Source organism: Coregonus lavaretus (assembly GCF_964263955.1).
Source record: "Coregonus lavaretus genome assembly, contig: SUPER_35_unloc_1, whole genome shotgun sequence".
Classification (NCBI taxonomy): Eukaryota; Metazoa; Chordata; class Actinopteri; order Salmoniformes; family Salmonidae; genus Coregonus; species Coregonus lavaretus.
This window is the reverse complement of record NW_028167181.1, coordinates 5,541,605-5,559,531: the sequence shown is the minus strand read 5'-3', so window position 1 is coordinate 5,559,531 and position 17,927 is coordinate 5,541,605. Positions and strand designations below refer to the sequence as shown.

General features: G+C 45.1%; 1 protein-coding gene across 1 annotated transcript in view; it reads left to right on the top strand.

Annotated features, from left to right (window-relative positions):
- Positions 1-517: 517 nt before the first annotated feature.
- Positions 518-17,927, top strand: part of cntln (centlein, centrosomal protein) — a 94,416-nt gene continuing 77,006 nt past the window's right edge. Inside the window, exons 1-9 of the mRNA XM_084188483.1 lie at positions 518-571; positions 1,126-1,213; positions 3,855-3,943; positions 6,944-7,028; positions 10,162-10,296; positions 11,207-11,365; positions 14,915-15,048; positions 15,856-16,018; positions 17,627-17,866. Of these exons, the coding sequence (XP_084044609.1) occupies positions 1,133-1,213; positions 3,855-3,943; positions 6,944-7,028; positions 10,162-10,296; positions 11,207-11,365; positions 14,915-15,048; positions 15,856-16,018; positions 17,627-17,866 (1,086 nt within the window). The 5' untranslated portion in view covers positions 518-571; positions 1,126-1,132. The remainder of the gene's footprint in view (positions 572-1,125; positions 1,214-3,854; positions 3,944-6,943; positions 7,029-10,161; positions 10,297-11,206; positions 11,366-14,914; positions 15,049-15,855; positions 16,019-17,626; positions 17,867-17,927) is intronic.

Sequence of the window (17,927 nt, the reverse complement as noted above, 5' to 3'; positions counted from 1 at the left end):
AGAGGAAGACCAAGAGTAGGCTACATTGATAGTGGGGTCTGTGGCTGTATGCATGTATTTCCCCTTAACACACCAATTACAGTATGAATACAGTATGATTTATTAAAGTACATCTTAATCAAACAAATCTGGTATTTTACAAGATGTTTTTCCATTTCAAACAATTGGTGCGCTGCTTTCAGTTAATTCCCCACACGTCTGCGTGTCGTAAAAACTGACGTATAGGGAAGTACGCTGACGTATGGGGAAGTAAAAAACAGGAAACAGCGCGCTTGTTTGAAATGGAAAAGCGTCTCGGTAGCTATTGACAACAGTGTGATTCACTCAAAGTTTGCATTTCGTCTTGCTATACTTTAGACAGCAATACATACCTTATATGCACGGATAAATAAACAGTTGTCCTTTAGGATACGTTTGTTGACCGACCTCGATGATGCTGTTCAATCGCATGGACTTTTGACATGTAACGTTATCGTTCAATTTATCCAGCTAGCTAGCTATCTTAGCTGTTCCGGATTTGCTTTGTAACGTTAGCTACTCTCTCCGACCGAGAAAGTTGTCAACACCCAAGGTAATGTTTGCAATTTGTTTGTTTACTTGCCGCTGACTGGCTAACTAAACAGAGTAGAACACCTGTTGCAGTGCACGATCGTGTTTCACTGCTTGAGTTCACATTCAGTTCTAGCTAGCTAGCTAACGGGAAAACCAGCTAGTCTCTATGGTCTCTCCAAAGTTACTTCTCCCTTTTGTCCTTTGTTGAAGTGAAGCTAGGCTACATACGAAAATGTCGTCCTGGTACAGGACCATATGAATATGTAGCTAGTTAGCTTTGCTTGCTAGGTAATGTGATATGACACGACCACCTACCTGAACATCATTACAGGCACTAGTCTCGAGGACAATTAGTAACACCTGTCACTAGAGCTCTAACGTTATTTCCAAATCAATATTGCAGCAAGAGCATTGATAACTACGGCCTCTATATTACTATACAGTCTAATCTAATGTATATCTATATAGTGTTGTCTATGTAGCTAGCTGTCTACTGTAACGCTGAAGCTTACTGTATATTGATGAGAAAATGTATACTGCCTCCATCATTTTCTTTCTTTGTCTCTTTTCCAGCTCCATAATGGCTACTAGAGACAGCAGTCGCATCATGCTACTGGAGGAAGAAGTGAGGAGTTTAACTGAGGAGTTAGTGCAATGCCAGGTGACTGTGCTGGATGGTATTGTTTATTTAGTCAACAGTTGAATCTAGCTATGTTGTTGCCAACATTTTCTGTGTTGTTTAACAGAAATCAGTTTATCTTAACTTGCATTAGAAACGGTTCACTTGTGAAGCAAGTAGTTAAGTGCTGACAAATACACACTGCAAGGCACTAATAAACATAGGAAAATATTGATAGACACAACTATATTTGTATTTATTATGGATCCCCATTATCTGCTGCCAAGGCAGCAGCTACTCTTCCTGGGGTCCAGCAAAATTAAGGCAGTTCATACAATTTTAAAAACATTACAATACATTCACAGATTTCATATGACATTTAGCAGATGCTTTTATCCAAAGCGATTTACAGTCATGTGTGCATACATTATTTTTACGTATGGGTGGGCCAGGGAATCGAACCCACAACTCTGGTGGTGCAACTGCCATGCTCTACCAACTGAGCCATACAGGAACCAGAGAGAGATGATTTAACAGATGATTTACTACCCTTTTCCTGGCTACTGCACATTCCCTGCAACATAGGCTATGACTATTTAATATTTGGGTCATAGGCTAATCTGTGAGTTTCAGCATTTAGAACGTTGCAGATAGAAACTGATTTATAGAACTGAACTCCCAGTTAATCACAAACACATTTAGCTCTACACGTTATATTTCTATCTAGAACATACTGTAACGTTGCATCCTCCTGAACAAGCCACAGTCTCTCTCTGATGCTGTGATGGAGAGATGCTGTCATGTCCTTACAGGCTCGCCACCAGGTGGTGCCTAAAAACATAAATGGTGGACTTACCTGGAATCAGCATCTCACTTTGCATATTCACACTCACACATAATGGGAAGCTCACCTCTGTGAGTGTGTATATGGGCGAATATATTGACAAATATTTCAGTCTACAGTATACAAGGCTCTGTCTTTTGAGTCCAGCATAGATCATTGCCTGTTTACAGTAGTTTTATTTATTTTTATATTTGAGACTATTTGTGTCCTGATAATCCCAAAATGTATTGAAGGGAGTATCACTCAGTTCAAGGTTCAGTATAAAGCACTGAGCAGCATATGTATGGCCTGTCTGTCAGACATGATCCAGACCGAAGTCACTCACAGCCTCCTTTACATCAACCAGTTACTGTATGTATTGAACTGACATGAATCAGTTCTCCTCGGTGGTCTGGTCTGGGGAGAGAGAGAGCATCAATGATTCTGTCTGTCTCTTAGTGACTGTTAGAAAGTGTTAGTTGTACCGTGTACCATTCAAATCGTGGCATTTGAAATGCCATTCATGTCTAAAGTCTCTAGCACAGCGTTCTCAGGACCGCCATTAACTACAAAGTGGCCCGTCTTGTCGGACAGAAAATGTTCCTACTTGACCATGCTAATTGTATTAATATGTGGCTGCATTCCAGGCCCACTTAGTATGTTTAGCCCATGGTCTTTCAAGGTCTGCAATTACAATGAATAATTCAGTGATCATCAAAAACATATTCGATACATCTTTAATACTGTGGAGAAGCCCTTGATATGGGTGGTGAGGGTCCTGGCGAGGAGTCTGAGTGTCAGCATGTAAGGGCTAATGGCAGCCATAGGCCAGGAGAAGAGAGACCACCTATTGGATGTGAAGCCCCGTTTCTTAATTCGTCATTAACGGCAGTGCTGGACCAGGATTGGTGAGATCTCTATTCATCCAATAAGGATCTACTCTGCTCTCTCCACTTTGTATGTTCAGCCCATGGTCTACCAAGGTTTGCCTCTGCCATTTAGTAAATAATTGATTAGACACTTTTGAATGGGGTTTAAAATTCATGGACTAATTGGAGACCAGTAGATTCCAGTGGGAGTGATGACTTTTCATCTTATGATGATGTGAACATAATTTAACAGATGATTTTATATTAAGTCGATTTGGCATAATTCTGTCTTTTAGTGTGCCGAAAATGTCGTTTTTAGATTTTTAGAAAGAAAAAAAACATTGAACGCTATTTTTTTGGCCGGTGAGTCAATTTGAATTGGAAATGTGTCAGGGGCTGAGGATCTCAACTCTCTGCGCCTTAGAGGACTCTCTCTGTCATCAGTTTAGAGTTTCTCCTCCACAAGTTACTTTAAAGATGCAGAGAAAAACATCCAGAATCAGATGCACTTTATTAATAAGGGATATGCTGCTTTAACGGCTGTTTTGATTTGATCTCCAACTCCCCAGTCATGAATTGTGCATTATGACAAGTGTCAATGTAGCCTCCCCTTGAGCCGAAGGTCACACTCCAGTAATGATTAGAGAAGGCACACCACATCTAAAGTATTATTTTGTACAAGCCATTTAAATTATTGATTGGGTTGGTCCCACCCCCATATATGCTAATGTCATCGAGCATCTCATTGAATTATTTGTATTTCATTTAGAATTGCTATAACATCGCCTCCCACTAATTGCGTTTTAAGATGTGAGAAATTGTGTTATTATTTCGGGTAAGGATGTGGAACAATAGGAAAGGAAATGCAATATTTCTGTGTTGTTGTGTGTCTATGTGGTTCATTAAGACTACCACATGCCACATTTTTTGCATAATAATAAGATATGAGTATAATCATTCATAACCATGAAATTGTTTGTTCTTTTCACAGGCCGACAAGGAGTTTGTGTGGTCCCTATGGAAACGCCTCCAAGTGGCCAATCCGGACCTGACCCAGGCCGTCAGTCTAGTGGTGGAACGGTGAGTTAGTAATTGAAACTGCTCAGAAATGTCACGGCTCCCTCTCACCCATACTTTATATCTCTCAAAGCATGGCCTGTAACTAATCTCCATACCACTACCTGTGAAGAAATGTTCAGTGGGCGTAAGATCTCCCAGAAATCCCATCTCCAAAGTGAAACAGAAGGAGGTAGGGAAGTACGTCTGCTGAAAGTTATCCAAGGTTGTGTGTGTGTGAGGCACCTTGGCCATTCTGGTGGGGTTACCGCTGAATAGTGCAGATGCTGCTTTAAGCCTTCTTATCCCCAGTCTAGCTGCTCAGCAATGGAAACCACCCGCTTTAATGAAAACAGTCTCGCTCGGCTCCCATTCTAAAACTGTGAAAACGTTCACTGCCAAGTGCTTCGTTTTTTACGGGATAAAACGTTAGATTGAAGATGACCTTTTGCGAGGGGCAACTAAGCCGCACAGAATACATCAGCATGGGAACTGGTTGAAAAGAACAGGGCTTCAGGTATTTGAACTACTGCAGTGATACATGGTAATAGTGTGAGTTCAGGCATGTGTGTTCTTTTCAAAACTTCTGTTGGGAAGTTGTTTGATTTAAAATGCTATGTCAAAAGGTTGTTTTCATAAAGCCATACCAAGCGGATCGTAAACAGAATGAGGATTCTAAAGAATTGTTGTGCATTATTTCATTTCTAAACAAAGACTACTGTAATTTCTGTTAATAACAGCATTTAAATGTACTGTAGTAGGTCTAGGCCTAGATGTTTAGTCCTTTCCATGCTAAATGCAGTAAAAAATGCAATTATACCAAGATTTTGGCTACTTTTCATGTATCAGATCTAGCAGGCCTATATTCTACCTTCTCCTGCCTTTTGGAACATCAGACGCACAAAATAAACTGTGTCAGTTGGCAGGAGCCTCAGACGTTTGGTTTCAGGGGGGAAAAACATGTACGCCAGGTTAGGATCCTCTCTCTATCTGTGTCTCAGGCAGTTTCCCCATCCCTCCCATCCCCCCACAGCCCCCCATAGGAAAACCCAACAAAGCATGTTGGTCCACAGGGGCCTGGGTAACATGCACCCAGAGAGTGTGTGTGTGTGTGTGTGTGTGTGTGTGTGTGTGTGTGTGTGTGTGTGTGTGTGTGTGTGTGTGTAGTCTATCAGCACACTGGCACCGCGCTGCACACGGCGGGTATATTGACATGATAATTGCGCTGACTCCAGTCAAGCGCCGGGCCTATTGGGGATTCCAGCTGGTCTTGTAGCGATTGGATGGTTGCTCAGGACACGGTTAACACGGCAAAGGATACAAGGTAACGCTTGACTCCGAGGAGACCAGGCATTCGTTTCAATGTCCCTCCGGGGGGAGGGTGGGGGGGGGGGAGCCAGACAAGGCAAAGGGAGGAGAGGGGCCTGGATTGGGGTGGCAGAACGGGGAGAGGTGGGGGGTTGGTTGGAGGGGGTTCCCTGGTGATCTCAAGAAGCTGTTGAAACAAACTGGCCCCGATCGGTATTGTTTTGTCTCCTCTCCCCAAACAGTGAGCAGGAGAAAAGAGGTTTGAGCCAGAATGAAAGATATGCTGCTGGAACAGGCTGCTGCTGCATGGCCCAATGGGGCAGAGAGAAAGAGAGAGAGAGGGAGAGGGAGGGAGAGGGAGGGAGAGGGAGGGAGGGAGGGAGAAAAAGTTTGCGTAGTGTGTGTGTGCTGAATAGGAGTCCAGGTTTGATGTCGTCCTGGTAATTACCTTATCTGGAGAGCAGTGAAATGACACTGGGGTGCTGATTGACATACTTCTGGTGCCTGCCTGCCTGCCTGCCTGCCTGCCAGCGCCCGGGGAGCCCGCTGAGTGTTTGAACACACAACTTTGGGTTATCTTCTCTTCCTGTGACCTCCTTTTCTTTAAGGCACTCTTTGTTTTCATTTGGTTGCCTGATTTCAACTAAATGAGTTTTATGCCTATTGCACAGATATTTGCTTGATATTGAGTGTTTCTGTGTTTAGTTTTCAAACTGCCATTTAATGTATTTGTCCTTTACCCCATGACGACAGCAGCATCAGACAGGACGGGACATTATGAGCCTAAAATAATGTGCTATCATGGGGGTCACAGACTACATTCATTTGGCATAGCATATTCAGTTCTCTGATAACATTCAATACTCTGTAAACCTTTGCACTGAATGGATTTTCCCGTTTATTATACGAATAAAGTTATAATTTCCCCTCAGATGAGCTTGTTTGCTGTCGTTTGCCATATGCTAGATCCTCTCAGTGGTGGATCTGTCACCGCCACATCACCCTAATGCCTCCAAATGACACCCATCATCATTACCAGGACCAGAGAGTCGTTGGAGACGAGCTGCTAACGATGCTTCAGCTCTGGGCCTCGCAGTCACTTCACCGCGCCGCCACTCTCTCTCCATAGAAATAGAATGACACAGATTATGTGTTTTATGTCTCTCTCTTCATTTCTATTTGTATGGTCTCTTCATAGAAATAGAATGACAGATTAACATTGTCTCTTCATTTCTATTTGTATGGTCTCTTCATAGAAATAGAATGACATAGATTAACATTATGTCTCTTCATTTCTATTTGTATGGTCTCTTCATAGAAATAGAATGACATAGATTAACATTATGTCTCTTCATTTCTATTTGTATGGTCTCTTCATAGAAATAGAATGAAATAGATTAACATTGTCTCTTCATTTCTATTTGTATGGTCTCTTCATAGAAATAGAATGACAGATTAACATTGTCTCTTCATTTCTATTTGTATGGTCTCTTCATAGAAATAGAATGACATAGATTAACATTATGTCTCTTCATTTCTATTTGTATGGTCTCTTCATAGAAATAGAATGACATAGATTAACATTATGTCTCTTCATTTCTATTTCTATGGCTCTCTTCATAGAAAAACAATGACATATAGATTATATTTATATGGCTCTCTCCATAGAAATAGAATGACATAGATTAACATGATGTTTCTCTGTGTCCCCAACAGAGAGAAGTGGAAAGCTGAAGCCAAGGACCGCAAAGTGCTGGAGATCCTGCAGGCCAAAGACTACAAGATCCAGGAGCTGGACCAGGTATTGTTGTTATGATATGTGGAATGCATAGTTCGTGAACCATGTCTGTGTCGTATCCTGGTATTTATAGAGATATCTTCCATAGGATTTTCTCTGTCGTATCCTGGTGTCTTTATAGAGATATCTCCCATAGGAATTTATCTTCCATTTGATATGAAGGGATGCATTTAAATTGAAGTCTGTCTGAGTGAGAGTGCACGTCCAGTCTAACCTACATTCAGTCAGTCCTGTTATAGAAAAGACCCCTAGGTCTAGGGTTTGTCTGAGGCAAGCCCTATCACTAGCGCAAGTGCTAACTCTATACCCACCTATACCAGTGGCTCAGTAAGTGTGTTCTATGTGCTGCTAGGACAGTTAATGATAACGGCGACGCACTGTAATTTACCCTTAATCATCATCCCTTAACGGCAGCATCTGTCAGTTTCTGTCATTACATTAGCAACCTTCTCTGTCAGTCTGGCTAATGCTACGCTACGCTACGCTAACATCATCCCATCAGAGACAGGCGCTAATGCTATCATCAGCAGCTCTTTAACAGTGTGTCTATCCTGCCCTCCTCACTCATCTTAACACTGATGTAGCTATGTACAATTAGCCAGAGCTGTGGAGCGCAATAGAGGTTACAAATGATTTTCTTATCACTGCTCTGTTTGTTCTGAGAAAAAGAGTGCTGGCAGAGATTTCAAAATTGTATCTAATTCAAATAACTTTATCGGTCAAACACTGTCACTGTGAGGGTGAATGAAGGAAAGGATGCAGGCAGGTTCATTCATCTGCTTCGTCATGTACATTTGTAAAAAAAAAAAAAAAATTGGGGGGGTCATTTAGCAGATGCTCTTATCCAGAGCGACTTACAGGAGTATTTCGGGTTAAGTGCCTTCCTCAAGGGCGTATCGACATATTTTTTACCTAGTCGGCACGAGGATTTGAGCCAGCGACCTTTTGGTTACTGGCCCAAATCTTAACCGCTAGGCTACCTTTGATGACCACCAGACACCGCTCAAGTCTTAATAGACCTGACAGTATGTTCCTACTCACTGCATAATATTCCTCAACATGATCTTGATCTAAAGTTCTTTATAAGAGCAGTAGAAATTCTGGTTGGTAAAGTTCCGGCCGATTTGCAAAGCTCATTAATAGTCAGGATTGTGTGCAGTGTCATACAGACCACTGACATTCATCATCTCGTCCAGATTTGGGCCAAAGGAACCCAAATGGTGATTAATTGGTTTCCCCCCCTTTACTGTTCTCTAAATGTGATGGTCTGCTGAGTCCACACAGGACCTCACGCTAGTCCTCTTAACGTCTCCACTCCAACTTTGACAATCTTTTTTCCTCTTCTTTATTTTTTCCTCTCTCGCTTTACCTCTCCTCTCTACCTCTCTTCTCTCTTGCTACTTCTCTCCTCTCTCTACTCTCCTCTCTACCTCTCTTCTCCTCTCTCTCTCCTCTCTTTGTCTCTCTCTTCTCTCCTCTCTTTGTCTCTCTCTTCTCTCCTCTCTTTGTCTCTCTCTTCTCTCCTCTCTTTGTCTCTCTCCTCTCTCTCTCTCTCTCTCTCTCTCTCTCTACCTCTCTCTCTCTCTCTCTCTCTCTCTCTCTCTCTCTCTCTCTCTCTCTCTCTCTCTCTACCTCTCTCTACCTCTCTACCTCTCTCTCTCTCTCTCTCTCTCTCTCTCTCTACTTCTCTACCTCTCTCTCTCTACCTCTCTCTCTCTACCTCTCTCTCTCTACCTCTCTCTACCTCTATCTCTACTTCTCTCTTTCTCCTCCGCTGTCTTTCGTCTCCACTCCCTTCCATTTTTGTAACATAATTAGCTTTCATTTTTGAACTGCACTGGGAATTTTGAATGCTAATCTCTCTGTCCTAGACCTCTTAATTTCCCCTAAACCTATTTCTTACCAATCGAACACTACTGGAGTTGAAATTGTTCTCGCCCACCTCATTATCAACGTTTGAATGTATTTCCACTTCGCCCGTATAAATCTCTATTAAAGCCTGTTTTTGCATGGCCAACGAGGACAGGAAGGCGTTGAGTAAATCCACGATCTTGGAAAAGATTTGAGTGATTCCCCCAACATGGCAATTAATTGCATCCCAGAGCACAGTGTTATTTTAGAGCTACCCGCAGCCTGCAGTGGATTACTGCCATGCCAGAGCCCAGCTGATGCAGTGTTTAAAAGGGCAGCGTCCTCCCTCCTCCTACAATCGCCCAGCTATAGGCCTGCCAGAAGACTAGCCGGCAGGAAGAGAAAAAAAAAAGATGGATCATTAAAATTATGGAACCATTTTTCATCGTTTGATTCCTTTGTTCTAGTTTGTTAGTAAAGATGAGAAGCATCGTTTTGATTAGGCTATCATGGTAACTGTATTGTAAATGTACAGAGCAGTAGTTCATTATTCTATACAGGCCTAGACCTATTAGACAGTATTACAGTGCTCTTATTCTATGTAATTGGCTCGTTGTGTAATATTGTAAGTGGTGAGGTTAGCACATACAGGGGTGTGCGACCTACAGTACATGAGTTGGCTCATGTGTACGGAGGTGTACTGAGGCCAGTATTATGAAAGTGAGGGCTTGTACAGGGTGAAGGGTCTCCTTCAGCACCTGTTCTGAGATCAGGGGTTAGAAGGAAGGTGCTGGCCCGGTCACAGGCCTTGTCAATATCTGCCAGATCTGAACCGAACTGACACAGAAGGTGAGTTGGACAGAGTGGTTAGATGTGGAGTAGATTAGACCTCACATGAGATCAAACTGTGTCCTCCTCACCAGTGGCCATTTTATTACAGCGGCTGATACTGAATGTCCCCCTCTCTGTCAACTGGAGCCTCTGATTAATCCAAAATGGGACCCCTGTAGTTACTGTAATGTTTACTTCCTTCCACAATCCATAAACAGTTTATTCCCTCCCGTTGCCCAAGATTCCTGTTGATGACTAACGTCTTGTCTCTCTTTCCATCTCTCTCTCTTTCCATCTATCTCTCTCTCTCTCTCTCTCTCTCTCTCTCTTTCCATCTATCTCTCTCTTTCCATCTATCTCTCTCTCTCTCTCTCCCCCATCTCTGTCTCTCTCTTTCCATCTCTCTCTCAATCTCTCTCTCGCTCTCCCCCACTCCCTCCGTTGGCTGAAACAGAGAGTGACAGGGCAGCAGCAGGAGATCACCAACCTGGTCCAGAGGAAGATGGCTGTGGACGAGGACAGAGGCCTAATGAAGAAGGAGCTGGCAGCTCTGCGCCACAAGCTGGGGAATAAGAGTCAAGAACTTAAGGTTTGGAACAAATTTCCAGTGGCACCCGCCTGCCTGCCGCCGCTTTGAAGCCTCTGCTCTCTGGCTGCTTGTAGGCAGCTACTAGTCTTTTCACTGTGACACCAAACAGGACGTGTCCCCCAGGGCTATACTGTAGCCTGAGGCCTCAAAATCACTTAGAGAGGCAGGGGGAGGAAAAGAAACAAACTATGTGATTTTTTTTGTTCTCGAGCAGGCCAGATCTCTCTCTCTCTCTCTCTCTCTCTCATGCCTCCAAACTGAGGGGTTTGAGCAGACGGAGAATGCTGAAAAGCCAGAGATAGCGAGGGAGAGAGAAGCCGATAACTTGCCTATAGATAAATACTTAATGACGGACCATGGAGGGGAGTGAAAGTAACGCGTTCATGTGATTATGTGGCGTCTCCCTAATTATGGCCCTGATGGGACCCTGGCTATGATTAATTGATAAAGGAGCGATCTCGAGGTCCACGGATGCGTCTTTGCATTGCGGGGTCTCGCCGATGAAATAAAAAATAAGCGGGGGAAGCATCAAAGGAGGCTGGGATCAGATGTAATGGATGTTGTAGCAAAGTGTGTTCTCATTAGGAGGCCTGTCATTAAAGGGAGAAGCTGCGTGGCCCCTGATACCTGCCACACAGTTAGCCCCGGCCCTCACAGCCTCACAGCACAGGTGACCTTGCCAATCAGACATGCATGGGGGGCCACAGTGGAGCTGAGAAGCGGAGGCCCCAACCAACACAGAACAGTACTGACTTTACATTCTACATATTCATCCCATCTCATCCTCCTCAAAACCACATGCTACTTTTTTTCCTCCTCTCTCTTTCCCTTTCTTTCTTTTCTCTCCCTCTCTCCATCCGTCGGTGTTGTTTATCTGGCCCTGTGACTCTTGCCCCCCTCCCTGGTTCAGGATGTGAAGGAGGAGAGGAGGAGGAGAGAAGAGGGCCTTGAGGAGGAGAAGGAGGGATTAGAGTCCTGCTGCTCTGCCCTGCGCGGCGACCTGGAGGAGGCACAGAGGCAGGAGAGGAGACACAGAGAGGAGAGGGCCGCCGCGGACGCCAAAGTCAAGGTAACACACAGAGAGATGCCATGTGGAGAGGGGAAAACACACACACACACACACACACACAGGAAGGGTTCCCTTTCTTCTGCACACCTTGAACATCCCCTCCTTCTTTTCCCTCCTCAATATATGAATGTCAAATAATTCCTCTTGCAAAGCACACATTTTAAATATTGATGGCCCTGTTCAGAGGGTGGGAGAAATAATTACGTTTTTTAACATTTTGGACCCAAGTCTCGTCTGGTGAGAAAAAGAAGAAGCCGAGCCCCGACCAAGTCCCCCGATGTGATCACTGGACGACTGTAGTGTGTTTTCTCCCTCACCTTATTCATGTAGCTAATTAGCAGAATCAGTGATATGCATCTCTCCCCCTCCTCATTATTATGGATCAACTTTACTCTCACACTCTAATCAGCCTCGCAACAAAATAATCACCACAGCAGCACGTTGGACACATGTTGTTCAAACAGTCAGTCAACCAATCAGTGACAACTCACAGGAGACCACTACCGCCACTACCACCACCAATACCACCACCACTACCGCCACCACCACTACCACTACCACCACTACTACCGCCAATACCACCGCCAATACCGCCACCACCACCGCCACCACCACCGCCACTACTACCGCCACTACTACCGCCACTACCACCACCACTACCACTACCACTACCACAGCCACTACCACTACTACTACCACCACCACCGCCGCCACTACCACCACCACTACTACCACCACTACCACTACTACCACTACCACTACTACTAACGCCAGTACCACCACCACCACTATCACCACCACTACTACTACCGCTACTACTACCGCCACTACCACCACCACCGCCGCCACCACTACCACCACCACTACCACCACTACTACCACCACTACCACCACTACCACCACCACTACCACTACTACCACTACCGCCACTACTAACGCCAGTACCACCACCACCACTATCACCACCACTACTACCACCGCTACTACCACCACTACTACCACTACCGCCACTACTACCACTACCACCACCACCAATACCACCACTACCAACCCCCTTCCCACTACCCTCTTGGAACATAACACAACTGCCCATCAATAGTAGAGTTTGGTGGGGCTCCGTGGACACACAGAGGCTCGAACACGCACAGACAAACAGACAGACACACTCCGCTGACGCACAGTGCACAACTCTCCTCAGTAGGAGCCAACAGTCATTTTTCATCAGCGCCCCTCCAGTCAAGTGTCTGAGCTAGACACAGGCAGAGAGACAGACAGGCAGACGGAGAGACAGGCAGACGGAGAGACAGGCAGACGGAGAGACAGGCAGACGGAGAGACAGGCAGACGGAGAGACAGGGAGACATACAGACAGACAGAGAGAGAGAGAGAGCGAGAGACAGCCAGACAGAGAGACAGGCAGACAGACAGGAGGGAGGGAGGAGAGAGGAAGAGAGGGCTTTGAATAAGTCAGGGCCAGGGTGTAATTATGACAGGGCCCTAGTAACAACTCCACTATGCACATCAATCACATCACCAGACACAGACAAACAGACAGACAGACACTCACCTGGCTCTGCTCCTAGTCAGGGTTTAATACCATGGTGTGATGTGGAACTCTGAGATCTGGATGGAACACATGGAATGCACAAGAATTCCACACCAATTTATAACAATATGTCTGTTCAAGAATGAAACATTAAAAAGTTACAAGAAGTCACAACTATGCACAGATTTTGTTGATGTACTAGTAGTGTTATCTCTCCGTCCATAGCACCAACTTTACTTTACAAAATGGCCGCCGGTGGCTAATTTGCTGCCATTAATTTGTGGCCATTAATTTCACCAGCGTCGGTGATTGAAGCTGTTTTTAATTACAGTCAGACTTGTCCCGATGCCCCCTGTGTGTTTGATGCCAGGCGGCCGGGTCTGCCCCGTTGTAATTGTAGCCTCTCGTTAAAAGGAGAGAGTCTCTTGTGATGTTTTAAGATGACCCTCAGTGCTCAGACACTTTCAGACCTCTTATCTCTCTGGCTCTTAATGTTAAGAGTTGTTTGGCCATTAGTGGAGTCCAGCAACACAACATCAACATGTAACGTCATCGAGGACTCAGTCAGGGCAGAGACCAGTCATACACTGTGTCCTGGCCTCTGGCCGTTGTTTTGGCTTTGTATTAGTGCGTCTACTTTGTTTGTGTACGCCATTCTGAAACTCAGTTGGGAACAGGAACGCCAAGCCTGTACCAAATTCACTGAGGAATACAAAGTTCATAGTCATTTGTACAACAAACACAAGCACGGTTACTCTAGACCAGGGGTGTCAAACTCATTCCATGGAGGGCCTAGTGTCTGCTGGTTTTAGTTTTTTCCTTTCAATTAAGACCTAGACAACCAGGTGAGGGGAGCTTCTTACTAATCAGTGTCCTTAATTCATCAATCAATGACAAGGGTGGAGCGAAACCCCCAGACACTCGGCCCTCCGTGGAATGAGTTGGACAACTGTGCTCTAGACTCTAAAGCTGGGCTGTCCAACCCTCTTCCTGGAGATCTACTGTCCTGTGGGTTTTCAGTCCAACCCTCTTCCTGGAGATCTACTGTCCTGTAGGTTTTCAGACCAACACTCTTCCTGGAGATCTACTGTCCTGTAGGTTTTCAGTCCAACCCTCTTCCTGGAGATCTACTGTCCTGTAGGTTTTCAGTCCAACCCTCTTCCTGGAGATCTACTGTCCTGTAGGTTTTCAGTCCAACCCTCTTCCTGGAGATCTACTGTCCTGTAGGTTTTCAGTCCAACACTCTTCCTGGAGATCTACTGTCCTGTAGGTTTTCAGTCCAACCCTCTTCCTGGAGATCTACCGTCCTGTAGGTTTTCAGTCCAACCCTCTTCCTGGAGATCTACCATCCTGTAGGTTTTCAGTCCAACCCTCTTCCTGGAGATCTACTGTCCTGTAGGTTTTCAGTCCAACCCTCTTCCTGGAGATCTACTGTCCTGTAGGTTTTCAGTCCAACCCTCTTCCTGGAGATCTACTGTCCTGTAGGTTTTCAGTCCAACCCTCTTCCTGGAGATCTACTGTCCTGTAGGTTTTCAGTCCAACCCTCTTCCTGGAGATCTACTGTCCTGTAGGTTTTCAGTCCAACCCTCTTCCTGGAGATCTACTGTCCTGTAGGTTTTCAGACCAACCCTCTTCCTGGAGATCTACTGTCCTGTAGGTTTTCAGTCCAACCCTAATTGAGCGAATCTGATTCAGCTAGTTAAGGTCTTGTTGAGCGGCTAATAAGCAGAATCAGGTGTGTTAAATGAGGGTTGGACTGAAAACCCACAGGACGGTAGATCTCCAGGAAAAGGGTTGGACTGAAAACCCACAGGACGGTAGATCTCCAGGAAGAGGGTTGGTCTGAAAACCCACAGGACGGTAGATCTCCAGGAAGAGGGTTGGACAGCCCTGTTCTACAGCATGTTTTTGTGACAACTGTTGATATAAAAAGACATAAGTACATTTGATTGATTGATTGATTGATTGATTGACTGATATTCCTCTTCTTGCCCACCATGGCAGGAGATGGAGGGTGATCTGAGCGATGCCCAGCGGCAGGTGGCAGACCTTCAGGGCCAGTGCAGCAGCCTGGCAGACCTCCTCTCCTCCAGGCAGAAGGAGGTGGCACAGAGGGACCAACACGTCACCCAACTCAGGTCATAATAAAACATAATACAAATAAATGTTATTTGACAGACGCCTTTCAGGACACTCTCGGACACCTTGCATTAAAAGTAATTGTAACTGCTGTGAGATGTGCCATGACATCTGTGCTTTGGCATCGTCATGGATACAATGAAGTAAATGTCACAGGCAGTATTTCCCATGCATTCAATTTGGTCTGTCAAGTTGATGTCGTTTTTGTATACCTTTTTAAGTATAAAGTGTACTGTGAAATGACCCTCAATTAAAATATGTCCCGTATCAATTTATAATCTTGCTAAATTAGATTTACTTTTAGGTGGCTTTCATTATCCACTACAGTCTCAGTTAAACCAGTTTAGAGTAGGGTGTGTGTGTGTGTGTGTGTGAGAGGCTCTAGCCGTCTCTCCACGCTGAGCCTCTGAGGCGACACACACATCCTCATCTAGAACCACTTGATAAGCTCTGCATACCAGATGTGCTTTGGAGAGGTAGAGTCACGGAGGGGAAATGGTGCTGGCTTTGGCTAAGCTTTAGTCAATATGATAAAAACTGTGAGAACCCAGGAGCCTTAGTGGGTAATCTCACCTTTTTTTAACTACTCTGTGTCTTGGCGTCGTGCCACTGAGAGATGTCAGCCAGTCACATCCGGCTCAGGGAACGCTCTGTGTGTTATAAGTGATTGAAGATGTCATTGTACTTTAGTAAGATTGGTATCATTATGCCACAGATTGGTCAAGAATTATTAATATTTTGAATATGTTTGTATAGTAGGTATTTGATGTTGCTGTGTGTGTGTGTGTGTGTGTGTGTGTGTACAGGCGTGAGCTGCAGGAGTTGCAGGCCCTGTACAGACAGAGTAGTGAGCATGCAGCAGAGCAGGCCCAGCTCATCCAGCAACTGGAGGGGCTCAACCTAGACACACAGAGAGTCTTACGCAACCAGGAAGAGGCTCACACTGCAGACACCACCTCTTATCAGAAGGTAACTAACTATACTACATACTACCACTCTTTTCATTTACACTACAATACCCAGAGTCCTCTGTAACCAGGAAGAGGCTCACACTGCAGACACCACCTCTTATCAGAAGGTAACTAACTATACTACATACTACCACTCTTTTCATTTACACTACAATACCCAGAGTCCTCTGTAACCAGGAAGAGGCTCACACTGCAGACACCACCTCTTATCAGAAAGTAACTAACTATACTACATACTACCACTCTTTTCATTTACACTACAATACCCAGAGTCCTCTGTAACCAGGAAGAGGTTCACACTGCAGACACCACCTAACACACTCTACCCATAGCACACACTACTAACACTCTACCCATAGCACACACTACTAACACACTCTACCCATAAAACACACTACTAACACACTCTACCCATAGCACACACTACTAACACACTCTACCCATAGCACACACTACTAACACACTCTACCCATAGCACACACTACTAACACACTTTACCATAACACACACTACTAACACACTCTACCCATAACACACACTACTAACACACTCTACCCATAACACACACTACTAACACACTACCCATAACACACACTACTAACACACTCCACCCATAGCACACACTACTAACACACTCCACCCATAGCACACACTACTAACACACTCCACCCATAGCACACACTACTAACACACTCTACCCATAGCACACACTACTAACACACTCTACCCATAGCACACACTACTAACACACTCTACCCATAGCAAACATTACAATGAGGAGGCCCACAGCGCCAATACCACCTCTTAAAATACGGTTACTTTACCATTAGTTCACCACACGACATCACACTGAACCATACACTACCACACGACATCACACTCAACCAGTCCCCATAACACTCTAACATACATGACCACAACCGACACCAGCTCCTATCAGTAAAACCACCATGAAATCACTAAAAACCACATCACTACCCGCCAAAACCACATCACCACCCGCCAAAACCCCACACCACCCGCCAAAACCACATCACCACCCCCAAAAGCACATCACCACCCCCCAAAAATCACCCACCCACCCCCCAAAAAAAAAAAATCACATTAACCCACCCCCCACAAGGCAAGCTGACAATGTGTTGTCTTTACAGCGTCATTACAGTGAGGCAGTAAACTTATTCTCTCTTCAGATGTTCAGTGTTGTTCCGATCTCATGGCTGCCAAGCCACCCATTGTAAGCCCTGTCTGTAACAGGAGTGTCTGTGTGGGACAAAGACGACGAAAATAATCTGGCCAGTCAGGGGTTTTACACTTTCCACTACTCTCCCACTTTCTCCTTCACCCCCTTTTTCTCTCTCTCTCTCTCTCTCTCTCTCTCTCTCTCTCTCTCTCTCTCTCTCTCTCTCTCTCTCTCTCTCTCTCTCTCTCTCTCTCTCTCTCTCTCTCTCTCTCTCTCTCTCTCTCTCTCCAGATGATCTTAGCATCTGTCCTCTCATCTTCTCCATGGAAATAGGAGAACAATCCTTGTCACGACTCTGTCCCGCCAGCACCCGATGTGATGAGTGTTTCTTTTTAACTTTCCCCTCTCCTCCACTTGTGGCCACAGCTCTACAACGAGCTGAGCATATGTTACCAGGCGCTCAAGTCCAACGAGGGCCGGCTCTGCCAGAGTCACGTCGCCCTGACAACCCAGCTGGGCCAGAAGGAACAGCAGATTGTGCAGCTCCAAGGTCGGCTGCAGCAACAACAACAACAACAACAACAGACACACAATCAGCAGCAGCCTCCACAGACCATGGCCCCAGCCGGTCCCCTAGCCAGGCAGACCAACTCGAAACACTTTGAGGTGAGCTGTTTGAGCTAGAGGCAAGTTGAAGACATTTTGCGTCACACTCCAGTTTTTTCCC